The sequence below is a fragment of the Chrysemys picta genome, chromosome 2 (genome assembly GCF_011386835.1).
Source record: "Chrysemys picta bellii isolate R12L10 chromosome 2, ASM1138683v2, whole genome shotgun sequence".
In the NCBI taxonomy this organism is placed as follows: Eukaryota; Metazoa; Chordata; order Testudines; family Emydidae; genus Chrysemys; species Chrysemys picta.
This window is the reverse complement of record NC_088792.1, coordinates 184,177,136-184,198,193: the sequence shown is the minus strand read 5'-3', so window position 1 is coordinate 184,198,193 and position 21,058 is coordinate 184,177,136. Positions and strand designations below refer to the sequence as shown.

The 21,058-nt window shown below is 39.8% G+C and overlaps 1 protein-coding gene across 5 annotated transcripts in view; it reads right to left on the bottom strand.

The window, feature by feature from the left end:
* Positions 1-2,297: 2,297 nt before the first annotated feature.
* Positions 2,298-21,058, bottom strand: part of E2F3 (E2F transcription factor 3) — a 52,862-nt gene continuing 34,101 nt past the window's right edge. For 3 of the 5 annotated variants that reach the window (XM_005281381.5, XM_005281384.4, XM_065585099.1), the window contains exons 2-7: positions 16,648-16,759; positions 11,052-11,271; positions 10,272-10,430; positions 7,202-7,316; positions 5,417-5,555; positions 2,298-4,599 (exon numbers count right to left, since the gene is read on the bottom strand). In XM_005281381.5, the coding sequence (XP_005281438.1) occupies positions 4,334-4,599; positions 5,417-5,555; positions 7,202-7,316; positions 10,272-10,430; positions 11,052-11,271; positions 16,648-16,759 (1,011 nt within the window). In that variant the 3' untranslated portion in view covers positions 2,298-4,333. The remainder of the gene's footprint in view (positions 4,600-5,416; positions 5,556-7,201; positions 7,317-10,271; positions 10,431-11,051; positions 11,272-16,647; positions 16,760-21,058) is intronic. The other 2 variants (XM_005281382.5, XM_065585100.1) reach the window with 1 other exon arrangement.

Sequence of the window (21,058 nt, the reverse complement as noted above, 5' to 3'; positions counted from 1 at the left end):
CTGGAATTTAAATGAGATCATGAATTCAGGCCATTTCAGAGATGGTTTCAAATCCATCTACAAAGTTGGATCTGAATTTTGGATTTTAGTTCAGGTTCATCTCTACTACAATAGCCATCTTGTCATAATGGCCTTTTCTGGTCTTGAAATTTTGTTAGTATACTTGGGGTGCTGAAAACAGGTGGAAAAAGGCAAAAGGAGTGCTTTTGCAGTGCCTCATAAATTTCTTAAATCTTGCTGCACAAGACACACTGAAGTGCAAACCTTTCTTCAGAAGTAATTAAAGGGTGTGTGTGTGTTTCACCAAGAAACCTGGCTTCCAGAACATGAACAACGCTAGTCACATTTAAGATTCTGCTTAACATTTTCAGACCAACAACCCCGTTTGAAGCAGGATTTGTCCAGGTGCTCTTCTGTGACAGGACTGGCACTTAGGGACATAAGGCAGTACCTCAATCTGAGGTCTGTTTTCCCCCTTTTGTCTCCCTCATCTAGAGCTCCAGCATGGAGTACATAGAAGGGAACAGAGATCTAGGAATCCAGGGAGCAGAGAAAAAGGTGATTACCAGCTTCAAGCAGGAAAGGGTATGGATGTAGCTGTTAGTTGGATTACTGGCTTCTCCAAAGCGCCCTGAGAACTGTGAGGGAGCCTTTTATTTTGAGTGCTGATGTTCAGAAACCAGTTCCTCCTGCTTGCTGTCACTTGTGGTGCTTCTGAAGACTTTAAGAGCTGGTAGTCCTGGCCTCTCTCCGGGATAGTGCATCTCTGGACCATAAAGGAGATTATGAGAATCAGGGGGGAAAACGTGCAAACTGCCACGACCAGTAGATGTAGTATTCATAAACTTCTGCAGGCAGGCAAAGATGCTGGTACCCTAAATCCAGACACTGAAAGAATGAAAGGATTCTTCCTCCATTTCCCTGCCACTGTGGAGAAACCAGCAGGTCATTATCAGGAGTATCCAACCCTGTTCATGGTTGTCAGCAATCCCTTTTGGTCAAGTAGGCAGTCTCCCCCCTGACAAGCTGCTCAGTTTTCCATCTTTGCCCACCATGCTGGAGTCTCAGAAGGGGAAGGCAGAAGGAACAAAGACCTGTTTTACACAGGTAGAGACTTAGCACAGGATTCTACCCATCAGCTGCCTGGGTGCAGGTCTAGCATCTAGACAGATCCTGCCTTGGGGAGGTAAGGCAAAGACCCCGATTCTCCTCTAAGTTACGCTGTTTTTATGACAGTGTTACACCAACATATGTCTACACTGCAGTAAGCCTGGGGTTTGAACTCAGGCTCAAACCTAACCACCCTTCTGTCTACACACAAATCTTGTTAACCCAGGGTCCTAGAACCCTGTGGGAATGGAGGTTCTGAGTCTGAGTCGAGCCAGGACCCAGGCTTCAAGCCTTATTCCTGTGCAGTATAGAAGAAGCCCAACTGGACTTTGCTCTGGGAGTCCACCAAAAGTATTTCACAATCCCATAGGCCAACTTTCTGGAGAGTCAAGTTGGTGAACCGTCAAGTTGTCCCCCACTGCACTATGAACAAAGTGGTCACACTTTGGAAGGGCGCTAGGAAGTCTGGGATATTGGTGGTTGGACTGAAGCCTGCATCATGCACTGTGGATCCTAGAGCCCCAGATTGGGACCCAGGGTTCAACACTTCATAACCAGGGATACAAATGGATGTAGATGCTCAAGCCCTAGGTTAACAAACCCTGGGTCTGCTAACTCAAGTTCTACCAAACCTGGGTTTGTATTTGTAGTGTAGACATACCTCAAGTGTCTTCAATGTAATTAATCTTGATTCAGACGGAGAGTCTTTCCATCAGTTCCTTAAGTTACCAAACTATACTCATGCCACTCCTAAAAAACATTTCTTCTGTCAAGCCCATAAGTAGGAATTCATAATGCTTAAAGTTAAATAAAATAAAACTGTCATCCCACCACTCGATTTCCTAGTGTGTCACATCTTGTGTGCATGCCTTTTCTTTAGATTGTAAAGGTCTGTCTTCGTTTTTCTGGCTTGTACAGCACTGAGTATATTGTCAGCACTAAACAGACAAGTAATCTATTGGAATACTGCTGGTGTTAAATGGTATAACCTGACTGATTAAAAAGCAATTCTACATAAACAGAAGAAGTTTCTCTCACTAAATAAAAAAAAAAAAGAGAAAAAAAAGCAACAGTAACATCTGTACCTGATGAAGGACCTCTTTAAGACGAATGATATTGATCTAAAAGTACCAAGAGTAACAAGAATTTAAACAATATTCAAAAATAAACACCTGCATACAAATCTAAACTCTTTAAAAAATCATTTTTATTGATTCATTACCATACAAAATTTATTCAAATTACATCAATTTAAAGTGGTAAGATCACAGCTAGAGAACAGGTCACCCTTTAATAAATCTATTTACAAAACTCATAAAAGCTTTTTTTTTTTTTTTAAACATTATTTTACAGGGTTTCTTTTTTTCTCAACTAGCATACAATGCAAAGCTAATTTAGATTAGTATTTTGCCCACACACATTGGGACAAGTGTTTAATTTATACAAAACAGTATAACAAAAAGGACAATAATATAATCTATTAGTCTCAATTTTATCCTTCCCACAAAGTGCCCCCTTGTCTCTCAGAAAATGTCATGCTTACTCAACTTTTACTTTCCTCTTCCACAAGACTAAAATTTAAATACTGCAATTTTATTTACAGATCCACATCATTTAACAAAAAACCTCTTAAAAAATTACAAACAAGCTAGAAAATATTCTGGCAGTGTTTACAAATTAATTCCTATTGTACAAATCTGCTAGGTAACTAAAGTGTGAGTACAGAACATATATCAACTTAAATATAACCACTTAATGAACTATGCACACATTTGTACATATAAACACACACTTAACACTGTTTAACAGTTCTTAATGTGTTGCACTTTATACATTGTTATATTCTAAAGCTCAGTCATATAGTTCTTATTCTAGTACTTTTACTTTTAGTCATTTCATATGTGAGCTTTTATAGCAGCAACTCAATGGTACCAGAAAACCTGCTTACATCATATGCAAACTACAATACAAAATAGTACTAATTTACTATGTGTGTCAAATAATCACGACAGTAATACAAACAAAAAAAAGATTATATGGGGCATCATCTACACCAACATTTAGCCCATAAAGTGGCAACATTTTAAACAAAAACAGACTGTATATTTAAGACTTATTAGAATTCCTCTCACTTTCAAAAAATAAATATTGGTGCTTTACTATACTACCAGATAGTTTCAAAAAATAAACATAATTCAGTTAATGTGGTACTTACAGTTATGTAGTTCTTGCTTTGGGGAAAAAAGCTCTGTGTTGCTGGCGAGGAGAATTATAAAAGCTGGAAGCAGAGGCAGCTTACCCGCTGATATAAATATGGTATACTGAACAAACAAAGCTTAGTATAAATTATTTTCCATAGAGAGCACAGTGCATATCTAGTAGGCACTTAACACAAAGCCCCACTTAGTACCACAAAAATTTATGTACCAGGTCTAGTGTGCACACTGGGGGCAGTAAAATTGAACTGTGCATCTTTGTTCCATTTTAAAAAGAGAAACACTTTCACACACACATGTAAGCATTTTAAAAATCTGTGGTTACTATGAGAAGTGGCAGAACTTTATTCTTCGCCCATATTTGTAATATACACTAAATTTAAAGTTTATTTTTTATTAAAAACGTATAAGGACATTAGTATCTGACCTCATACTGAGACACATACATTGCTCAAACTGAGCATTATGAGAGCAATTTAAACATTCCCAGGAAGAGTTGAAGAAACCCATTTCACACTCTTGCATTACTTCCTATTTACATTTACTTGCAGGTACAATCCATGTTGTGAGACTCAGAAGACATGCGTTTTCCGTAGAAGGCACAGCTTGAAATTCAATTTTAAAAATTGCTATTTGTTACTAAACCAGTTCATTGAGCCCTTCTCCACAAGCCCACTGTACACAGTAAGCAGAGATTTGGGAGGTGGGGTGGGGGAGTGAGAGAGGAACCTTTTATGATCACCTGCCTGCATGATGTGCCACTTGCTGCTGCACAAGGCCCTGGAGCCTAGGGTCAAACAAGGCTTTGTTGCAAGAGCCTACAGTTATGTTCATATTATTCTAGGAAGTATTTAATTAAAATGTCAGCATTGTTCAGGAGTCTGGTTGACTCTGTAATGCTACACTTGGGAGTAGGAAGGAGGGAGGGGACAACACAGAATCACAGCAGGAGTTCTGGTTCCATTTAAAAAAAATGGTTTATATGGAAAATAATTAACAAAATATAATCAGCTGTATATAAATTCATCCACCAATGAGGGAAGCTTTTCTAAATCATAAGCATCAAAAAGATCACTGATGCCCTCTTCTTCCCCAAGGCTCAGCAGGTAATCTTCCTGAAGCAGAGGAGGCAGCAAGTTCACAAACGGCCCTTCGAAATTGGAGGGAATTTGGTCCTCTGTTTGTTGCAAAAGGTTGGTTGGAGAAGCCAATGGAGAAAGGTTTGCCATGTTTACCGAGCAGTCCCCTTGTCCTGAGTTACCAGAAGCCAGATCTGTAAGATGTGAAAATAAAAGATAATTTATCCTATTTGAAATATTATTCATGGATGAGATAAAGTTACTAAATGATTCAAAGAGCGTTTTTCACCATGTCATTTAAACACAAAGCAAATAAAAGGTGGCCCTCTTTTTCTGTTATGTCCACCTGATTATGCAAAATAGACAGCATGTCAGAAAAAAATATCACTAAGTCCAGTAACAACCCGATCACAGCAGTTTAAGATTCCCTAAACAATTTACCAAAATCATGCTGCAGAAAGTGGTATCTGTCAGCAATTATTTATAATTAAATTAAATTAAAAACACTAATTCTTCAATAGGACCCAATAAGTAAGATGATTAATGTATGAAAGTCTTAGCAGGCCCCACAGAATAACTCAGATTATTTCAAAGTTAAGTACCTTTAAGGCTCTCTAAATAAATATGAAATGTCATCAATGTCTGACATTGGTTATCTGCAGATGACAATAAGTGAATTTAAAATTCTGCCTCCAATTATGAGAAACATTATGTTTGTTTGCTGCCTTTTGTTGTATGTCAGCAAGTGATAAGAAACTAAATATATTTTCAATGTTATATATATTTATGATACACTTAGGACATATAGTTTCATACCACATGTAAATACCAAACCCGATGATAAGCAAATGACAAACAGGGGAAATACATTTTCTAATATGCAGTCTAGAAACCTTACATCTTTCTGGCTTAGACAAAAAACCCAACCAAAAAAACCAGGCACCTGTACAGATTACTTCTTTTAGTTAAACTTTCAAGACCTTGTGCATCATAACAGAAAGAGAATTTTACCTTTGGAAATTGTTTTTGAGATATTTCCGTTGTGGTCCTGATTGTATGTTTTAATAGGACTGAGGCTGTCATTCTCTTCTGGACATAGATAAACCTCAATAGGTCCTTCGGTACTAGATAAATGGATCAGCGCATTCTGCTAACAGAAAAGTTTTCAAATTTCAGCAAAGTTCTATGGTAACAAGCATTATAATAGTGACCTTTTTTTCACCACTGAAGGTCATATGATATGGTATGTTTTGGTTGCCACTGTTTGAGTTCTGGTATAATGATCAGAGGCATTACAAATTCCACATCGATCCCCGTGTTTACATTTCACCTTCTTTTTGTAACATGTGAAAGGTTTTGCTGGCAAAGCTCTTATTTAGGAAGAGAGTATTTAAGACTACCCACCTCTTTGTAACAAAATTAGGGCATGTCTACGCTTCAAATTTAAATCGTCTCAAGTTAGATCAACCTACAGCCAATGCAGTCATTAAATTGGCTCTTTAGGTCCACACTACATTCCTTCTGTAGGTGGTGCACGTCTTCACAAGGAATGCTTGCACCAACTTAAGTGGGGAATTGTGGAGCACTGACAGCCTGAGCCATCAACCCTCGGGCAGCGCTCCGGCTATCAACCCCTGGGCAGCAACAGGCAATGTAAACAACTCAGTGTCTACACAGACACTGCATCATCCTAACTATATCAACTTAAATGCTACACCTCTTGCAGAGGTGGAGTTATTAGGTCGGTGTAGTGGGTAACTTATATTGGCGGGAAGGACAGTTTAGTCTAGACACATACAGAGTTCAGTTGATGTAAGCCGCCCTATATCGACCTAACTCTATAGTGTAGACCAGGCCTTAGAAGTTCACCGATTTCTGTGTTATGTTATTGTGAGGTACATATAAAGGGGATTGGACTCTTAATACTTTGTCACAATAGTTATAACCTGTTGCATAAATCTCATCCTATCATAAAGCAAGTCACAGAATAGCATATTATGGTTTGATTTATTTAAAAGGTTTCTGACTTAAGGGCATGGCAGAGATGCCTTTTCACATGTTAAAAAAAAGTTTTTCAGCTTGTATTTCATCTGCATATTGATCTATTCCCTTGCTCCTCTTAACAAAGCAAATGCCACTGTCTTATACCAGACTCATTCTGTAGGAACCTTCTTCTGAGATTAAAATTCCCACCTCATCTTTAGAAGTTAGTATTTTTCTCTTTCATTACATCAGTGTAGGATATTCTTTTTTTGTGAAAATGTACCTAGTCAGTCACCCTTCCTATTATGATGAAAAACACAAATATTAACTCCACAATCGAAAAAGAATCACTTCCCTCAAGCAAGTGGAGCTTGTCAAAGCTGCAGTTCATTATTAGCAATCTAAGGGGCATTAGCACATTCAGAATCATGCACTTCGACATTCTTCTTTTAAAGTTACCTACTACACTATTTGACAAAAGTTCCTCGTGCTAATCATGTTTTGCATTCAAAAGTAGCATGAATTAGTTGAAGAGGGAGCTGGACTTGAGAGTATGAGAATCAAAGGATACAACTGCAAGAGTGCAGGAGAGGAGAAGAAATATAAAAGATTAGTATCTGAGTTATGTAAATAGCAGTTTCTGATTATATAGTTCTCGTTGATTTTGACAATTTCCCCAAAGTGCTCAAGACATATCAACATCATCCAACTTAAGACAACCATTTCAGATGCCACAGGCAAGCACAGTCACACATCCTCCATTTGTAGTTAAAAAATTACATTATGCAACAAGAGATGCTACGGTGCTCTTACCTCCACTGGGTCAGGCACTTCAAGTTTGGTTTCTGGAGGTGCTTTCACAACTATAACGGTTTGGTCTTTAAGGCCATTAATTTTTCGAATATCTTGATATGTAACATAAGCTAATGTAATCAGTGTTAAGGAGTCCTTCCAATCAAAGATGCAGCATATTCACATTAAAAGAAAAAAATATTTCTGCAAAAAATAATTAATTCTACAAGCTTTGTTCCCAGTTAATCTTCATATTGGTCCTCCTCACCCCTATTTTAATTTCAGTACAGTATTCTCCCCGACACTGGAAACCATTCTTTGTAGCCACTAACCTTCAGGCAAATAAGGACCAGTTGAGATTCTAAGCAAAGCATGTCAGTACTGTGCCTTGATCAAACAGCTGGGCCACTATTCAGTGAGAAAAGATATTTTCACTTGCATCTGGGTGCTGCTGTTTCCAGCTGTGTGTGTGTGTGTGTGTGTGTGTGTGTGTGTGTGTGTGTGTGTGTGTGTGTGTGTGTGTGTGTGTGTGTGTGTGTGCGCGCACAGAAAATGTCAACATACTTGCAAACTAATTACATAGAATTGGGAACGTCAGAAGAAATTTAAGGTAATTTGCAAACACAGACACATTCTCTCCCCTTCCACTCCGCTTCTCCCCCCCCCCCCAATAATTTTAAATGTAACATTCAATCACCCATACTGTAATTTCAGTAAATTTTTAAATTTAATTTTGATGGTAATTATTTCTCAAGGAGTGGCATCTATCATTTTCTTTTATTACTGTGACAATATATTCTGTGTTTTTATATCCTGGGTTTTCCAGGCAATCATTCAGGTTGATAGAAGTTGTAATAAAGTGATGCACATCATTTTGAGTGTTCCCAGGTTCCCATAAAAATGCTTAGAGCAATCTCACCTAATGCCCCTTTGGAAAGGAGGAAAGTAAAAAAGAAATAACTTTACAACTGATTTTACTTTTTTTTAATTTAGTGCACATAAGAAGTGTTATATTTAAGCACTGGGAAATGATGTTCGCAGTTTATATATAGAACATTACAGTGGTCAACATTAATACATTTTGCTAAGTCACCACACTGTGGTATCTCAGTATTACTCATTGCTCAGTATAGGAAATAACTACTGTCAGCATACAAGTGTTTCAGGGTCTTCATTTTTGCCTGTAAAGCACCTACCACACTCTTTGTACTGCAGAAGTGAAGACTTATGATGACAGTTACTACTGTGTGTTAATTTTTGGTAGATCTGAACTTTAAATTATGACCACAGTATAGCACAGCAGAACAGTACTAATTGTCCCAACTCCATACCACCAATGTGTCTCAAAACTAACTTGGACTGAACACCTGTAGAAGTGACATGGTAGCTCAGCCATCATGCTCATTCAAATCCTTTGCCTCTCTACTGAGATTTCCAGGAAAGGCAAAGTGCATAGTGGTTTTGTATCAGATGCAAATTTAAATGAAAGCACCAAATCAACTTTCTTTCACAATAGATTTGGATTGGAATCGAACTGGCGTCCTACAGGTGAAAGGCTATATATCACATTAACCAATTTTCTAAGCCATCTAGTCCCTCTTAATACTTTCAAGAAGACCTGAAAATTCTTACAGTTTGGTCAGTTGACAAGCAGGAATGCAATTCCCTTTGTTGGAGAAACAAAAACAACTAAGGCTGATCTTATTCCAATAAACCCAAGGTAATAATATCACTAAGTTACTCTCCAATTCTACTGCCATCACTACAGGAGTATATAACCCATGCAGCCTGGTCTTGAACAGTGTCCAGATACCACCTCACACAAAAAATAACTATAAAAACAAACAAGTCTGTTCTCTGAGAATAAGAGCAAAAAGAGAAAAGCTAATAAAACAAGCTTCTCAGCTACAGTAGCAGACAGTAACAGTAATTCTTCGTCAGTCTGCACCATGGTAGGCAACAGATTTTACTGAGACAAAGACAAGATCAACCCTGTGTTTAGCGTTTCTGTGCTTTCACATCAGTATCCACTGGAAGGAACTATGAATTTACTTTACAGCAGCACTGCTATTTTATATCATGGTACATTTCCTGGCTTATAAATTCACTAATCAAATACATTCAAATGTGGATGTTTCCACAGTGGTCACGATTAAAAAAAATCAACATTGACACAGTAAACGTTACAGTCTTTTTTTAAGGATAGGAAATAAGTGCAGTTTTTCATATTTCACTGAAATCAGATGTTGACTTTTGAAAAATCAACTACAGTATGTAATAAAGATCTTCATCATATATCAATGGGTGACATGTCCAGTAAAAGTCACGATACCTTTTAGGATTAACCTGTTCTTCTCAGCCATATGAATACTGGAAAATATATTAATCTTCTGCAACTCACCATTGTTACTAAAATTAGTAACTTATATTTAAAATATATCTAGCTTGGGTTTTTATCACCATAGTATCTAGGAAGCATTTATTCCCATAGTATCTAGAGGTTAGGAAACAATAAGGTAAGTTGCAAACAAAGGCAGATTCAGTCTTTGCCTTCCTAGCGTTCAATTGCTTGTATTTGGGTTTTTTGTAATCTTTATATACATATTAATGTATTTGCATATATTAAGCAATAAATATATGCATATATACAAGATCTAGGTAGTAATATAAAAATACGTACACAAAAAATGTAGCTTATGTTTGCAAAAAGTGGGTTTTGATCTGGGTTCAGAATTGTAAAACAAGCGCACAATGTTTTAAAAGACACCCTTGAACTTAATGTTTTGTCTTCACTGCACTGTAATGAAACTGCTGAACTCTTGGTCCTACTACTTTATCTAAAGATGGATATTTTGGGACCTCTTCATACATCAACATTTCTTATATGCTCCAGAAATGTTAATTTTTTAATTTTATAATTGATGTAAGTGCTTTCTTAGCTACATCTGCATTAAATCACAGAAAACTGTTACCTTTTGGAATGAATTTTCAGTGGTGTGTGTCACTTATCTCTATTTTGAAGAGTCTTCCTAACTCTTACTCTAGCAGCAGGGAGGTTAACCACATTTGGAAATGATGGCATAAAGGATATCTCTGATTCTCTGAATCCTCTGTTAGCAACTTGAGGTCCAGGGTGCAACTTTGGATCAATTCATCCAGTTTCTTCTCTTCCTGACTGAGTTCAGTCACCTCCTTTGACAGGCCTTGACACTGTGCCAGCGTGCCCCCATCATCAGATAGACTGCAGCCCCTACAAATCCAAAGAAGGCAGGGTCTTTGTAATCATTATTACAACTCAAAACTACACTGTAGGAGGAGGGGAGCAAGGAAAAAAGAGGTGCGTCTTTAAGTTACAAGCCTTGATTACTGCAGCCTTCATCCCCTAAAGCAGCTTAAAGGATGCCAATATAAACCAAGCTTCTCAGAGAAGGCACCTTGTATTGTGGCACCATTCAATACAATAATTTCTTACGAGAGGCCTATCAGATATTAAAAAAAAACTCTCTTAAGTAACAGGTTTCAGAGTGGTAGCCGTGTTATTCTGTATCAGCAAAAACAACGAGGCTTCCTTGTGGCACCTTAGAGACTAACAAATGTATTTGGGCATAAGCTTTCGTGGGCTAAAACCCATCTGATGAAGTGGGTTTTAGCCCACAAAAGCTTATGCCCAAATACATTTGTTAGTCTCTAAGGTGCCAAAAGGACTCCTCGTTGTTTTTATCTTAAGTAAATAACATTAAAAGGCTTTTCTATTTTTGGAAAGTCTGTTGGACGATTGCTGGGAGCAGGAGTGTGAGGCTGGAAGCAGAGACGGGAAACACTGCCACTTTGTAACAGTGCAATCAGCTGGAGAAGGATGGTGAATACTCACATCCACTGAATGTTGTTTTTGGATTTCTTCTTAATGAGATGGATGCCTTCCAGTACATTGGTGATATCATAAATCCTCCGTTTCTGCACCTTGAGGACCTCTGCTGCTCTGTTCAAATCCACGACCCCATCTGGGGACTGGCTCAGCAGCTGAATGAACTTCTTCGTGAGAAGACCAAGTGATGTATCATACCGAGTCTTTTCTGAAGGAGATTTTGGAGCTTAGAAGAAAAATGAATATAAAAAAGGAAGGAGGAGGAAAGAAACAAGTTTGTTAGCTGCTGTTCAAATCAGTTTTCCCATTTCAGTTTTGAAACGGGCATTTGAAGCAACAAAATGGTTTGCAGAAACTACCTACATATTTTACTACAGAAAGCTCTTAAACTTCCGCATTAGCACAAACTCTACCATTGGATATTTATATGGTTTCATAGTGCATCTCTCTAAAGAACAAGGCACATGGACTCAATTTAAAAAAAAAAACACATCCGTGTACTTCCCATTAGTTTAATGGATAATGCATAATGAAAGTTTAAGACTATGCAAAGTATGGCAACGTAATTTTTAACAATATTTCGGTATACTTTTGTCTTGGCAGCAACACCAACTACCTACCCTTTATCAGGCTGCTAGCCAGTCCCTCTTTTAAGGTAACAGATAACTTAAGGGTTTCACGGGCAATTAACCATAACTTTGGTGCTCCTTCAGTAGGTGTACCAAATGACAGTTTCCCTAATTTACAGACGACTCACGTGAATCAATGAGATTTACAAGACAGACAGTTAATAATCATGCATCCAAGACTATATATTATTTCTCCTTAACCTTATAATAATGCCTTAAAACCAGTAAAGTACAGAGTTTTCCCCCAATTTGCTCTCACTACCCTCACAATGATGTGAAAGTAGTGAGGGAAAACTAGGGAACAGTGCTGTACTTTACTGGTCTTAAACCATGAATCAGCAACTAACTGACTCTCACTGGAAAATGAGAGGGACATATTTTCTATATGCCCAGAAAATTAATTGACAAGTTTTGCAGTGGCACACAATCGTAACTGCAAAACAAATCTATATTTGTACAGGCACATAACTAAGTGTTTTTTCCATGAACAAATGGTGGCATCTATTCATTTCATAGATGCGTTTTCAGAGGCCAGTTTAAATATGTGGCCCAGAATAAAAAGGTGTTACTAACCTTCCATAACTGTTGTTCTTGGAGATGTGTTGCTCATGGCCATTCCAAAGTAGGTGTGTGCTCACCCTGAACACCGCTGCCAGAAAGTTTTTCCCTCAGTGGTATCTGTCAGGTCAGTTTTTGATGCCCTCTGGGGTCATGCACTCATAACACCAGTATAAAGAGGCCCGTTGATCTGTAGCCCCCTCAGTTCCTTCTCGTCGGCTAATCTGACAGAGGGGCAGGCCAGGTGCGGGGGTGGAATGGATTTGAGCAACATATCTCCAAGAACAACAGTTACAGAAGGTCAATAACGTTTTTCTTCGAGTGATTGCTCACGTCAGTGCCTAAGTAGGTGACTGCCAAGTAGTTGCACAGGTCGAGGGTTCGGAGTTCATTGGCATGCTGATTGTAATACCACTCGGCTGAAACCTGAGTTGTCTCTAGCCTGCTGGGTGATGGCGTAATGAGAGGTGTGGACTGACACAACCACGCTGCCGCTCTACGCATATCCCGTATAGGAACTTGAGCCACAAACGCTGCTGAAGATGCTTGAGCCCTTGTAGAATGCGCCATCAGGGTAAGAGGAGCGGGGTCCTTCGCCGGGTCACAGCATGAGCAGATATAGGAAGTGATTCACAAAGAAATTCTCTGAGCCGAGACTGGAAGGCAGACAGAATGAAAGGCAATGGCTACGAAAAGCTGAGTAGATTTCTGAAATAACTTAGTCCTTTCTATGTAGAAAGCTAGTGCACGTCTGACATCCAGTGAGTGGAGTCTCTGTTCCTCTCTGTTGACTTGCGGTTTCAGATAGAAGACTGGTAGGAAGACATCCTGGTTACTATGGAATTGTGAGACCCCCTTTGGAAGGAAGGCCAGATGTAGCCGCAACTGAACCTTGTCCTTGAAGATAACTGTATATAGTGGTTCCGACGAAAGGGCTCGGATCTCCAAGACACTTCTGGTAGAAGTAATGGCCACCAGGAATGCCACCTTCCAGGATAAGTAGAGGAGGAACGCTAGCCCCCAGCTCGCCCCTTCTGTCCGTGCCCTCTCACCCCACCCCACCCTCTTTCCCCTGCATCAGGAGCTCCAGGGGCCCCTGCCCCCTCTGTGGCCGGAGCAATGAGCCTCTCCCCCCCCCCCCACCTAGAAGAGCCCCGAATGCACCCCCTCCTTGCCTGGAGGAGCCCTGGGCCAGTCACAGCCATGCCTTCCCTACTCTCCCCTCCCCAGACCCCAAGCCACCTGGGAAAAGCCACAGCGTCTCTTCCCAAAGAACTTGCGCTTTCATTAACCCCATACAGGTTCCAGAGTGGCTGAGGAGGTGGTATCTGGTATTCAGCTTCCTGGGTTCATCAGTAATCTCTCTGGACTCCCCCCGCCACTTCCCCTGGCCTATTATACCCGCCACCCATGTTGCCAGCGGTTCAAATAGAGGTCCCATTAGCCTGGCCAACACCAAGTTGCGGTCCTGGGAGGGAGTGGCTGCTGTACCTGGGGGTGTAATCTCTCCAAGCCCTGTTGTGCCTTGTCACGAACAGATCTATCTGGAAAGTCCCCAACTTCTGGAAGAGGCCTTTCCCGACATCTGGACGGATGACCATTGGAGAAGGCTCTGCTAAGGTGATCCACTAGCTAGTTCTGTGACCCCAGGAGATAGGAGGGTTCAAGATGGATCGAGTGGGCTACTGAAAATTCCCACAAGAAAAGAGTTTCCTGGCACAGGTGAGAGGAATATGCTCTACCCTGCCTGTTTACACAAAACATCACTATCGTGTTGTCTGTAAGAAGCGAAACACACTTGCCCTTCAAGAGAGGTTGGAACGCCTGGCAGGCTAGGCGAACCACCCTGAGCTCCCTGACGTTGATGTGTAGCGAGAGGCCCTGAGTTCTAAAGGACCCCAAATGAGCTCCCCAGCCCATCGCCGAAGTGTCTGTGATGAGACACATTCACAGTTGGGGTCTCGAGAATGGAACTCCTGCACACACTGCCCATGGAACCAACCACTAAAGAAAGGAGGTGATCACTGGTGGAGGAAGTGTGATGACCATGTCTAAGTGATGTCGGCCCAGTGCATACGCCAATCAAGCCTGAAGAAGTCTGAGCCACAGCCTCGCATGTTGCACCACATAGGTGCATGAAGCCATATGGCATAGGAGCTTTAGGCAGTTTCTTGTAATGTGATGGGGTGGTTTCTGAGGCTTCTATGAGCGCCCCTATTGCTCAGAACTGGGCTTCCAGGAGGAAGGCTCTGGCTTGGACCAAGTCGAGGATCGTCAGGATGAATTCTGTCCTTCGAACAGGGGAGAGAGTAGACTTCTGGATATTTATCAACAGGTCTAAGTCCTGGAAAACTGACTGCATTAACTTTACATTTGTCTCCACCTGGGTCTTGGTGCAACCTCTGATCAGCCAGTCGAGGTAAGGGTAGACCTGAACCTCCCTGGTTGGAATGGTTTTCTTTGGTGCCGGAGATGACGGAGGGTGCTGAGGTTCCTGAGAAGCAGAAACAACGTCCGTTCTTGGTGCTGGGGGTGACGACGGGTGCTGAGGCTCCCTAAGAATCACTAGGGCACTCCTAACAGAGGCTGAAGTACTCAGTGCCACAAAGTGGGGTTTGTTAACCTAACTAACTGTTCTAACAACTACAATAATGGTAACTATATACACCAAGTAGAAATAAAGTCCACTGAAGGTGTACTTGCAAATATAAGGACGAGGGAGTTTCACTGACTGTCGCAGGTGGTAAGAAGGAACTGGGGGATGCAGGTCGGCGGGCCCCTTTATACTGGCACTATGAGCGTGCTAACCCAGGGGGCACCAGAGCTCGACCTGACGGATACCACTGAGAGAAAAATTTTCTGGCGGCCGTGCTCAGGACAAGCACACACGTACTTTGGAATTGACATGAGCAGGCACTTGAAGAACTAAGTAGTATTCCAAACTATTTCTATATTTGGTGCTACACACCCTGATTTTGTTGGTCTTGTAATCTCTGAAGATACAGAGATTACAAAACGTTTCAAACTCTTGCATCAGGACAATAAACCAGCCAGTAACCAAAAAGGGTTAAGGAGAAGATTCCCCTACGGGCAGATTATATCACAGTTTACTATTGGGTTTCTTGCACCTTCTTTCAAAGCTTCTGGTACCAGCTACTCTCTGAGAAGGCTCTACACAAGATGGATCACTGGCCTGATCCAGTATGGCAGTGTCTACGTTCCCACATCTAATTGTAGAAGTCAGGCTATGTCTACACTACAGACCTTACGGCAGAACAGCTGTACTGCTACAGTTCTGCCGCTGTAAGGTCTCTCCTGTAGCCCCTCTTCACTGGCAGGAGAGCGCTCTCCTGCCAGCATAATTAAACCACCCCCAATGACTGGCATTATCTAGGTCTGCAGGAGACCCTCTCCTGCAAACATAGCGCTGTCCACACCAGCACTTTTTCTAGTGAAACTTGTCGGTCAGTAGTGTGTTTTCTCACACCCCTGACCAACAAAAGTGGTAGTGTAGACAAAGCCTTAGTCAATCTGAAATCTAACCTAGAAGTGGGCACGAAGAGTATCCTGAAATAATTTAAAGAATATTGTGTCTTTCCTATGGAGAAATATTCATCCACCCACTCACAAAAGGAGGCAATTTGTACCTATTCCTTTGGCAGATTCAGGGTCTACACAGGGACACTAAGGTGAGCTAATCCAAATTAACTAAAGCTGTGGATTTAAAGCAGTTTAGTTAAGCCACATTAAACCCCTTTGTGGACAGTTTCATTCAGAATTAAAGAGGCCTTCATTTGTTTTAAATGAAGCTAAACAGGTTTAATGTGGTTTAACTCAGTGGTTCTCAACCAGGGGTAGGCATACCCCTGGGGGTACGCAGAGGTCTTCCAGCGAGTACATCAACCCAACTAGATATTTGCCTAGTTTTACAACAGACTATATAAAAAACACTAGCAAAGTCAGTACAAACTAAAATTTCATATAGACAATTACTTGTTTATACTTCTCTATATTCTATACACTGAAATATAAGCACTGTACAATATTGATTTATTTTATAATGATATGGTAAAAATGAGAAAGTAAGCAATTTTTCAACAACAGTGTGCTGTGACATTTCTGTATTTTTGTGTCTTGATTTTGTAAGCCGGTAGTTTTTAAGTGAGGTGAAACTTAGGGGTAGGCAAGACAAATCAGACTCCTGAAAGGGGTACAATAGTCTGGAAAGGTTGAGAGCCACTGGTTTAACAAATCTGCTTTAAATGCACATCTTTAGTTAATTTGGATTAAATTTTCCTGAATGTTCCTCTACAGACTAGGCCTTTGGCTGTTGGGTTTTTAGGAAAACCCATCATAATGGAAGTCCAATATAGCTTTAAGCCCCACACCACAGAGCATAACAAAAGTTTCCTTACTTTTTGGACTATCTGGACTTCTTGTTGCAGCTCTTCCTTTTCCTTTTGGGGTTTTTAATCCTTCAGCAAGATATTGGTGACCACTTTCTCCTAGTTCCAGCCTTCGCTTTGCCTGTTAAGAAGCAAATTTTGTATTGCTGGGGTGTCATAAAAGTACATTGCACTTTACAAAGCATAGAATAATGGAGAAGTGCGGCGGGGGAGGAGGAAGGACAGACGGAAGAGAACTATACACAGCAACTTATCTATCTAGGTTCTTATTCCACACTCATCACTATGGTATGAATGTCTACTGGCACCTTAAAACAATTTTAATATTTTACTTAAAGGTCACAATGATGGCTACATTTGAATAAGCAAGTAGATCTTTTAATTTTAAAAGAAAACCGAGTTAGGGACATATTTCTAGGATTGTATCTAGCGAAGTTTGACTTTCTTGCACTATATGTCAAAGATCTAAAATATTTCTACCTACCACTGTATTAAGAGTTCTAGTTACAGCACAGAGTGTAACATTAAGGGTGAGCTCGCAAATACACACAATGACTTACTTGTACAGCTATATTTTTAGTGAAACATTTTTTTAGGATTCTGTGTATCATCAGAAGACTGCGCCAAGTTATATTTGTGTAAATTAGATTTCACGTGCACCATCTGACTTGGTAGCTATGAGAAGTTCAGAAATACCAATAATAAAGTTACAGCAATGCTACAATGAACATGGCACCAAGAAGTAAAATGTCTAAGCATGGGAAAAAGAAGGAAATCTGTCCATCTTGAAAGAGTCTTGCCATCATCTTGGATTATTTTTGCTTTAAACAAGAAGACAACCATTCAGTTTAGCCTACCAAGTGAACTAGAATATATAAAAATTTATTCTGAAACACAGACTGGAGAAAATGGACCAGTGACAGCATCAGAAAAAGGCTGTTTGAAGACTGTCTACCCAATGTGTTCACGTATGAAGAAGTAAAGCTGTGTACAACCTTGCAAGAAATGAAAGAGATGGCTGAAACTCTGACAAGACTGATCTGCTGAATTAGATAGCAATATAAAGATAGACAAACAACATACAACATCATCATTAGTGTGAATCCTGTTCCTAGATAACTGAACTATTAATTTTGGAAGCAATTCCATGTCATGCCATTAGCAACTGAAATTGGACCTGGGGATAGCGGATTCATTATCCTAACAATAAGAGGAGCATTAACTTGAATACACACAAATGGGAAGGTAAAACCCGTTTCTAACAAAATTTGCCTGCATAGCTGTTTCCAAAAAATGGGGCTAATACAACTAGATTTTATGATTCAGAGTATTCTATTGTATTTATTTAAAACAGACTGACAAATAATCGAACACCAGAGAACTGTATCCTAGTAAGATCTGCTCTGGCCCAAAGCAGGACAGCACATTCCGTTATGGAGCTGTAAATATGGATATTTTTCTTCTATTTTTTTTTAAATGTGTGCATTTTATTACTGGTTTGTCTCACAGAGCTCTAAATATATTCAATTTGTATTTACTTTTTGATAACTGACATCTTTGTGTTGTACTCCCTTTGTGAACCTCAGGCTCATTAACATTAGAGTCAAGGCACAGAGGTTCATCTTACCCCACAACACAGACACACAATTCACAAGCTGCTCGGAGTTATATTTATCTTTGAGTTAAGAGGGTAGGGGACTAATTCACAGATGACATAACTGCAAGTGAGCTATCCTACATTTCCTCACAAGCATAGACAAAATTATGCTGCTGCAGCCAGACATCCTGAAACAACAGCTCTCTAAAAAGGTCGGCGTTACCTCTGTTCATCTCAATAAGGCATGAACTCTGCAATCCAAGCCTGGCCATTTAAAATGTTGTTGCTTGCACTGAATTCTAAAGGTGCTTCTCTCTGCCACCGTTGTAGTGATTTGCTAAGGAGATGTTTTGTTTGGCCGCTTCAGACCAGTAAGTTCCCCTTGAAAATGAGTCAGATCTCGTTAACAAACATCCTGCTAATAGACTTTAGCCTGTGTGATTGGATTAATTTGACAAAGATATTACACAGGAATGAGATAAAACTCACTTGGTTTTTTAAATTTTTGTTTCTTAATCCGAGGACTCTGGGATGGGGGGAGGCAGGCAGGGAGAGAGAGAAAGGGAGACACTTCAGGATACAGCAAAACCAGGCCACAGGGATTGTGTTAAGAGAAGAATGAAAGATCTCAGGAATATGTGGTGGGGAGAGTTTTTTTTTTTTTTTAAACAACACTTCATGAAATAATTATATTACTGAATAGTTTTAAACACCAACACATGTTTTGTGTGGAATGAATTTGCTAACTAATCCTCGTCTCTCTCCTTCTCCAGCCCCACAGATTTTGCAAATATTTTAGAGGAAACAATTTAGAGATTTGTAGTGGCCATAGCCACCGGGAGGTTTACATAAGCATATCTAATATATAGCAAATAGGAGCTTTCTTTAAGGACTTGCCTGCTAACATCTTACAACCTTCTCCTCTGAACTTTTTATTACTAAGTACCAACCATGGTTATTCAAACAGCATCTTTTAGCTGCTTCCAATAGTACTGCATGTTTGTGTGTTTTTCAGAAGGTGTTTAAAACAGCAGAATGGTCTTGTCAATTAACACTGATTATATAGCACTATATATATACACAGGCAGAGCACGACTATGGATCTCTGGCAATTAGCACAGATACCACTTCAGAGAGTTATTTTGGAGAACACAAAGGATTTGGAATAAGACTTTTAAGAACATTTTCTGGATATTCAGAAGAGTAAAACAGCTTGGTAAATAAGTATTTTAAGAAGCAGTTTCAGCAAATCCTTTTTAGACTGTTTTAATTGCAAGCCAGACATATTATACTTCAGATGGGAAGTGTATTTTTGCATATCCCATATTTGATAAAGATCCAAAAGTGGTTGAAACAGTGTGTTCTCTCAGTTTCCTCTATTGTAGTAAGTCTGTAGGCCAAGGGTTTCATTGTTCATTTCACTTGACTAATGATTTTGTGTCCCCAACTTGAGACACCCTAAAGGAGTCTAATTTTCAGAGGGTAGATGTTCGGCATTTTCTGAAATCAAGCCCCCTTTGGAGGGATCTCAAGATTGACATTCAACAATTGAGGCAGATTAATTCAGAAGTTGCTTTTGAAAAATCAGGTTATTCATATATTTTTCTAGATCAGAAACTTTGAGACAATTTTAATAATTAGTTTGATACTCCTCTTAGCTGCTCCCATATAAAAAAAATCAGTTTTCTTAAGCATTTAGGGACTCCCTTCTGTTTGTTTTTCTAAAAAAATATTAAACTTATTGTGACCAAAAGCACCATTATATTCACACACCTATGCATTATTGTAATAATCTTTGTGCAAAATATGGCTTGTAAAGTATGAAAAAACTAAGACTTGGATCATCAATATTCTTGTGTTGTATATGTATGAAATGCGTACTAAGAGTTATGAACATGAGCTGAAATTATTACTACAATGTGTTTACCAGACAAGTCTGGGGAGCAGTTAAACCGATTTCTCAGCAACAAAGGACAACTGATGCCTTTAGTCAAGTGTTAAAGTTAATGGGCAATCACTGGTCAAGTGGCCAATCTTTGGCAAAAAAGAGAGGCAGAAACAGATAGATCTGCATTTTAGCAAACAACAACATGGAACCTCTTTCACCAAGAGACTCCATGCCTCCTTCTTCACAGCTGGAATGAATTTTATCGAGGAGTAACCCTCCGGAAAATGCATTTCAAAGGGTGACTGGACTACAAAAGTGAGGGCCAAAAACACCCCAGTCTCTCTCTGTTTCACCTCAGACAATAAAGAAACCAGCCCTTTGACTTTGGGGGGAGATCCTGACCTGAGAATTTGGTCATCCATGTTGGTGGGAACCTATGGTAAGGATTTGACTTTGAATCAAGTCTAGTTTGTTAAGTTTTAGCTACAAGGAAGTGTTATCTTTATTTTTCTTGTAACCATTTCTGACTTTAATACCTTATACTTGTACTCACTTAAAACCTCCTTTTTGTAATTAAATAAACTTGTTTTATTTTTAAACTAAACTAATCCAGTGCTGTGTTTAAATTGAACTGTTTGGTAACTCCAGTTAAAGAAGCAAACTGTTGAATACTGACCCTTTAAAGGACAACAGACCTTTAATATCTGAACTGTCCAGGAGAGGGAGAAAATTCTAGACTCAGAGTGTGTTGGGGTCACCCTGCAAGTAGTAACCAGGGCTGCTGGAAGCCAGATTGTGACTGGAATGTGGCTAACAGGCTACTGGGGTCAGAGCTGGTGAACCAGGGCTGTAGCTATACACCGACACTCAGAGTGTGACCTGCATGCTGGTAGTCTGTTTGTGAGTGGTCTAGGTTGGGAGCTACAACAGCAAAA